We start from the raw sequence: 7370 nt of genomic DNA, 5'->3' as shown, positions 1-7370 counted from the left end.
TTCTTTCCTTTCATCCATTTCTCAACTACCAAAAACAACACACCCATTTCTTCACTCTCGATTCTGTAATTTTGACTCAATAATGGGAACGGCGGCTGCGGCGGTGGAGATATCCGAGCCTCTGCTACAGCAGGATGAGGCTGCCCCCGTCGATTTGGACGAGCCAATTCCCGACTGGAAAGAGCAGATTACCATCAGAGGACTAGTTGTGAGCGCCGTCTTGGGCGCTCTCTTCTGCATAATCACGCACAAGCTCAATCTCACGGTCGGGATCATTCCGTCGCTCAACGTCGCCGCCGGTTTGCTCGGTTTCTTCTCCGTCAAATCCTGGACCAGCTTTTTGACCAAATTGGGATTCTCCACTAGGCCATTTACCCGCCAAGAGAATACCGTTATTCAAACTTGCGTTGTGGCTTGCTATGGACTCGCCTTTAGTGGTAAATTTTCATTTTTTTATTTAATTTTTTTTTAAAAAAAGTCACTTACAATTGGTATTCACTATCTTTTAAATTTATTCCTAATATAGCTGCGAGTTACGGAATAGTTATGTGATTGTTTAGGAGTTTATAGTTTCAGAATTGTTAATGAATCAATACTAACTATTAGGGGAATTTGGCTTTGTGTTGTGTTATTGGATGGGTTGAGGACTGTTGTGACTACTGTTGGCAGGGGGATTTGGATCTTACTTGCTGTCTATGGATGAGAAAACGTATAAATTGATTGGTGAAGATTATCCGGGTAATCGTGCGGAGGATGTGAAGAACCCTGGGTTGTTGTGGATGATGGGCTTCATCTTTGTTGTTAGTTTTCTGGGGCTGTTCAGTCTCGTCCCTCTTCGAAAGGTAACCTTTCGACATAGTCTGACTGATGCAAGAATGAGTTGATATGGGAGATAGTAACAATTTGAACCTTGCTAGTTAACACTGGAATCTACTTCTGAGATTGAAACATCATGGCTAACTGGAGTAGCCATGATGCTGTGTAGCTGATATTTTCCTGTTTATCTTACTTTAATTGATAAAATTGGCTGCAATCTGAGCTGCACATAGGCTTGTTAATGCTTGTTGAAGGAACTAAAAATAGTATGATACCATCACAGTGTATTTAAGGTCTTGACATATAATCATGCTTAAAACTTTTGGTATTCAAATGATTGTAGGTTATGGTGTTGGATTATAAGCTCACCTATCCGAGTGGAACTGCCACAGCTATGTTGATTAATAGCTTCCATACACACACCGGAGCTGAACTTGCCAAGTATGTGCCTACCCTGTTTTTCCGTTGGCTCTTTGGACTTTGACATCTATTCGCAGAAGGCTTCAGTCTGACCAATTATTCCATTATTTTTTCCCAGAAAGCAGGTAAATAGCCTTGGGAAATATTTAAGCATAAGTTTCTGTTGGAGCTTCTTTAAATGGTTCTTTAGTGGCGTTGGGGATTCATGCGGATTTGATAACTTCCCCACCTTTGGTTTGGCACTGTTCAACAATACGTAAGTTCCTTTTCCCTTGCAACATCTTATAGAAAATCCATCTGCTACATCCAACACGTACTTTCAGTGAGATACCTTGTTTGATGATTTATTCTAGATTACTGATGTTGCTTAATGTCATACTCCGTGTATATGAATATTGGGATTTCCTGCAGGTTTTATTTTGACTTCAGCCCTACTTATGTTGGATGTGGACTAATTTGCCCTCACTTAGTCAATTGTTCTGTTCTTCTTGGAGCCATCATATCATGGGGTTTTCTTTGGCCATTTGTTTCTTCGAAAGCAGGTGATTGGTATCCAGCGGGTCTTGGAAGCAATGATTTTAAAGGTCTCTATGGCTACAAGGTACGTACTGAAATGTGTTTTTCAATTATTTACGCACATTTAAGCAATCGCCCTATTGCAATTTTATGTGGCTTTCTTCTATCCAACCTTACAATATTAATTGAGAGAGAGACCGTGTAGAAAAAGTAGCGATAAAGTGTCCTTTCTGGACCCTGGAGTATATTCTCCACATGAATTTAGACTGGTTCCTATATAACCCATTTTCTGCGCAGGTGTTTGTAGCCATTTCCCTTATTCTTGGAGATGGGATCTACAATTTGATCAAGATCATATATGTAACTGTAAAGGAGATGAGTACCAAACGCCAAAGTCTTCCTACCATTACTGAAGTTATAGGTAGACTTATTTATCCAAATTTGATCTGACTAATAGTTTATGCTGTTTATTGATGGATCGGCATGAATTTTCCACAAATTATTTTGCTTCCCATTTGAAATACTGTGTCCCACAAGAACTGGAAATTTCATGATCCATAATGATATGCCACAAACTCATTGAAGTTCACTAGATAATTCTGCTCTTTAACTTGTAGTTTACCTGTAACTTTGAATCTAGTTAGGACAAAAACAAGGGAAATGGATGGGAAGGAAATTAATTTTTTTAGAGAATGTTTTCATTCTTATTTCATAGGTCCTTTGTGTTGTGTACTGCTGCATAATTAGATTTATGGTAATGGTCACATCTAACTGCAATTCAGATAGAAATGTTGATGTTCCATTCCATTCTCTTATATTGTTTCTGTTTCTTTGAATTTGACAGATAGCAACACTTCCAAGCTGCTATTGGAAGAAAAGAAACGTGATGAAATTTTCCTTAGAGACCGAATACCGTTTTGGGTTGCTGTTGCTGGATATGTTTGCTTGGTGGCAGTATCTATGTCTACAATGCCACTGATCTTTCCACCTCTGAAGTGGTATTTAGTCCTTTGTTCATACATAATAGCCCCAGCCCTTGCCTTCTGCAACTCATATGGTACTGGACTAACAGACTGGAGCCTGGCATCCACATATGGAAAAATTGGTCTTTTCATTATTGCCTCAATTGTGGGAAGCAATGGTGGGGTTTTGGCTGGTTTGGCAGCTTGCGGGGTTGTGATGTCCATTGTCTCCACAGCTGCTGATTTGATGCAAGATTTTAAAACTGGTTATCTTACAAAGTCATCAGCTAAGTCTATGTTTGTGAGCCAAATAGTTGGAACAGCCATGGGCTGTGTGATTGCACCCCTCACGTTTTGGATGTATTGGACTGCCTTTGACATTGGATCACCCGATAGTCCGTACAAAGCACCATATGCTGTTATTTACAGGGAAATGGCCATTTTGGGGGTTGAGGGCTTCTCTGAACTTCCTCAGCATTGTCTAGCCATCTGTACGGGCTTCTTTGTAGCTGCCCTGGCTATAAACCTTTTGAGAGATCTAACCCCGAAAAACATTTCCCAATACATTCCCATCCCAATGGCAATGGCAGTGCCATTTTACATAGGAGCTTACTTTGCAATCGACATGTTTATTGGTACTGTGATATTGTTCATATGGGAGCGCATAAATAGAAAGGAGGCTGAAGATTATGCAGGCGCCGTTGCTTCTGGCTTAATCTGTGGTGATGGGATATGGACAATCCCTTCTGCCATTCTCTCAATCTTCAAGGTTGATCCACCCATCTGCATGTACTTCAAGCCTTCCGGAAGTAGCTGAACGAGTAAGTTATGTTTGTTTCAAATCCTTCGTTTCGTAAACAGAAAAATCTTGGCCTGTAAATACGCAATATTTTCGTGTACTCTCTCAATCCCTTACCTGCAAATGGAAGTTATTCGCCTTTCAACATCTGTTTCTGCAGTTTAATTTTCATGATATTTAGGAATGATCTTATTGCATTCATCGTCGCGACGATAGATTTGTCTACATTTTTATTAATACATGCAGTCACTGTAAGTGCATATGCAGAACAGAAGTTAGACACTTGGGATATTAGAAATTGAGAATAGTAAAGAATGATTTATTGAAAAGCTGTGGAAGTTGAGTGAAAATCTTTCGAATTTTCTATCTCATTTATTCCCACCTTTAGCTGCATCATCCTAAATCTTGAGAACTCTGCTGTTTTTGTACCTATGCTATTTTATTTCAGGGTAAATATGTGAATAAAGCTAGTGGAATATGTTGTACCACTATTATCTGATTGTTGATTGAATGAAAGATATGTTCATGGTTCTTATGTTTCCCCATCAATAGTTTTTGTAATATCTATATATTTTGTTAGGGATGGGATGAGATGTTGTAGCAAAAATTATTCATGATTTGTCGTAGGGAATCTCTGGTGTGCTACGGGTTTATTGATACTACACGTGAATACGTGATGAGATACACCGAGTGTGGTATTGGTCGATCGAACACATTGTATTTTGCAATGTTGTTATGGAATTAGTAATATTGAAAAATTAGGTATGATGAATTTTTTGTAGGTTATTTTGCAATGTCTCTTTTTCTTTATGACCTTTTCCTTTATTCTTGCTTTTTACTATATGTTGTATGTATAATATTTTTTCTATGTCGCATGGTTCATTCTTTGAAATATAAGTGATTTGTATACATTTGATAAAAGTTTATTTTGTGTATGTAAAAGTCAGGATGCTGTCCAATTTTTTCATTGCACATGGAATTGAATGGAAGAAATTAAAGGGATAAAAGGCACTGAAATCAATCACAGGCCAATAATTTTTTTGACTCTTATAAATGGAATCTGTTGACGTCGATTATCTGTCTGTACATTATTAGGCAATCTACCTTGGCAAAAAAGAAAAAGAGCCATTCAATTTCATTGTACTCTCTGTCTTTCCTAATCATTAATGTGAATAGAAATGTGACAAATGCCTTTCAATTATGGATAAAATTTTCATTTGGTTAGATCCTATTGGATTTTCATTTATTTTATAAAATGTGAACAGCCAAATTCAATAATAAAAAACCACCTCAGGTGAATATTTTAATTGGAGGAGTGCTAGGCACATGTCTCAAGCAATGCAATGACCTACACACATACCTCCTTATTATGATAATGATATTAGAAAAAAATTGACGAATATATATACTCTACAACACACAAATAAATTATACTCCATATTCAAGAATATATATAGCTACCTTCATCCCATGTCATGGGGCTCCTCACACTTAAATAAGATTAGATTATATTCCTCCAACTATTTTGTTTCTCAATCTTAACTTTATGGCCATGATTGTTGGCGTGGATTAATGTGATGCCCCTATAAACAAGAGATGAGATTTGTGTGATCTACGATAGCCTTTTTTTCCTTAAAAATGAAATTGACATCTCCACTCTATGTAATTATTTAACTCCAATCATTGGAACTAGCTAACTTCTCTTCTATGGAATATAAATTATTTCAAAATTAAATCATAACATTTGTTGTCTCTATGATCATTTTCTTTTTTGTCCTTTATCAATGAATTTGAATACCGGCACCTAAATAATTTTTTAACTATGCATCACTCTCCACACTGCTCCACAGTGCACATATGTTAGGGATTTGGATTCCTGCTAGGCACAGGCAAGGAGTGTTGTTTGCCTGTGCCTCACAACATAATGTTAATTCCTAAATTATAATATTCAAATGTTAAATATTTTTTCAATAAAAATTAAAATACTAAGCTGTGAGGAACAACACTTTTGTTGTACTTGGCTTGGGGATCCAAATCTCATATATCGTGTTCGATGGCATCATTAAATTGAATATAATGATAAGATTTACAAAGTTTCATATTTATTTTGTAACCCATTTTCTATTTCCCCTTACAATTTAAGGTACTGTGGGTCAACAAACTCAATACTTTTAACATTAAGACTATATGTGTTTCCCCCTAACACCCCTTTGCCTTTTTATTCAATAGATGATAGTGTGAATCTTAAGGAACCTTACCTCACAATCCCAATCGTTTCATACAAAGTGTTTTTAGGGAAATAAGGTATGGCACTCCACTGCATGTACGCATGTCCTACGTCCCTGTTGCCGCTTCATACGTGAGCGCTTGCCATTTACTAAATGTGCATGCCATGTACGCGTGCAATTCACGGTCAGTCGCATGGCGTACGTGTTGTGTTGTCCATGCAAATGGGCTAAAAACTAACCGATTTTTACTTTTTTATTTTAATTTTTTTCCTTTATACCGTTAAAGACAACAACTATCATATTTTTATTTTTTATTCTCTTTTTATCTCATCCCTTACCCTTCTATAAACACCTTCACTTCATTCACACCCAGGGACGAACCTAGCATGAGCCAAGCCACCGCTCCAGCGGGGGCTTGGCCGGCGCCGGTCTCAGAACCCCACCATCACAGTTGGCAGTAGTAGGGCCCTTTTTTTTTATGTAGTGATGAGAGGAAGGGGAAGGAGTTAGAAAATTAATTACTCTCATTTACTTTACAGTTGGCAGTAGTAGGGCCCTTTTTTTTTATTATGGAGTAGTAATTGATTTGGGAATATCCGTTTTCTTTTGTATGATTAGGATGTGGGAAATAGGAGTACATTATAATATAACTCTAATTGTGTGTTTTTAGTGATTTATCAATATACATTTTTATTGGAGGAATAATGTTGTGTGCTATTTATCTTGCATTTAGTTTAATATTTATGTTTTAATATAAAAAAATGTTACTAATAGTTATTTAAATTATGAAATTTGGTCCAATTTTGGTTAATCTGTTAAAATATTAAATCACGAAATTTAGATTGTTCTCAATTGCCTCATTTAAGTAAACAAAGTCATAAAATGTAGACATTTATTATACTAATGTGGTAGTAATTAAGAAAAAATGAAATTTTGTGATTTAATATTCAAATTAATGTTATATAACTTTCCAAATATTACTACTTCTGTCTCATATTAGTTGCACTTTTCATTTTAGGCCATAAACTTTGGATTGATTTTTTAGTATGATTAAATTAGTATTTTAAATATAATGAGTGATCACTAAATAAATGAACATTTAACCAACATAAATATATTAATTAAATACTCTAATTCTTGGTTAAAATATAAACAGTGTAAGTAGTTTGGTACGAGCCGAAATACAAAAGTGCAAGTAACACGGGACAAAGGGAGTACTAAACTTCATAATTTGAATGAATATTATCACATATAAAAATATTTTTGCATTTAAACTTCATTATTTATTTGTGTTTTATCATTTTATAAATTTATAAAAATAAGTAGGATAGGTAAGATTTTTTGAAATACTATTTTAAATATATATATTATTTTAAAAATTTCAGCACCGACTTATTTGGATTTCTAGTTCCGTCCCTGTTCACACCTCAATACTATCTTCTTGTTCAATTCCTTCTCATTTTTCTTCCAAACTCTCCCATTTCATCATATTTTAACAGATGTGATTGTTAGAAAATATAATGCGGAAAATAAAAGATTATTGCGGAAAGTAAAAGACGGGAAGAACTTTAAAGACTACATTGTGAATGACTTGAATTCTATTCTCTCCATGGTTACACAACTATATAT

At 35.7% G+C, this 7370-nt stretch overlaps 1 protein-coding gene across 1 annotated transcript; it reads left to right on the top strand.

Moving 5' to 3' along the window:
- On the top strand, positions 1–3658 carry LOC121762882 (probable metal-nicotianamine transporter YSL6). The gene is made up of 7 exons (XM_042158899.1): positions 1–437; positions 670–842; positions 1160–1257; positions 1355–1492; positions 1648–1837; positions 2050–2173; positions 2597–3658. The coding sequence occupies exons 1-7, from the start codon at positions 83–85 to the stop codon at positions 3529–3531; spliced, it is 2013 nt and encodes a 670-aa protein (XP_042014833.1). The 5' UTR covers positions 1–82; the 3' UTR covers positions 3532–3658.
- Positions 3659–7370: the final 3712 nt, after the last annotated feature.

This window comes from Salvia splendens, chromosome 13, assembly GCF_004379255.2.
Source record: "Salvia splendens isolate huo1 chromosome 13, SspV2, whole genome shotgun sequence".
NCBI classification, from domain to species: Eukaryota; Viridiplantae; Streptophyta; class Magnoliopsida; order Lamiales; family Lamiaceae; genus Salvia; species Salvia splendens.
This window is presented reverse-complemented; position numbering and strand designations above follow the sequence as displayed.

Coding starts and splice junctions, on each gene's coding strand:
- LOC121762882 (XM_042158899.1), top strand. CDS start 83: ATGGGAACGGCGGCTGCGGCGGTGGAGATATCCGAGCCTCTGCTACAG. Junction 843..1,159: donor GTCTCGTCCCTCTTCGAAAG/GTAACCTTTCGA, acceptor AAATGATTGTAG/GTTATGGTGTTGGATTATAA. Junction 1,838..2,049: donor AAGGTCTCTATGGCTACAAG/GTACGTACTGAA, acceptor TTTTCTGCGCAG/GTGTTTGTAGCCATTTCCCT.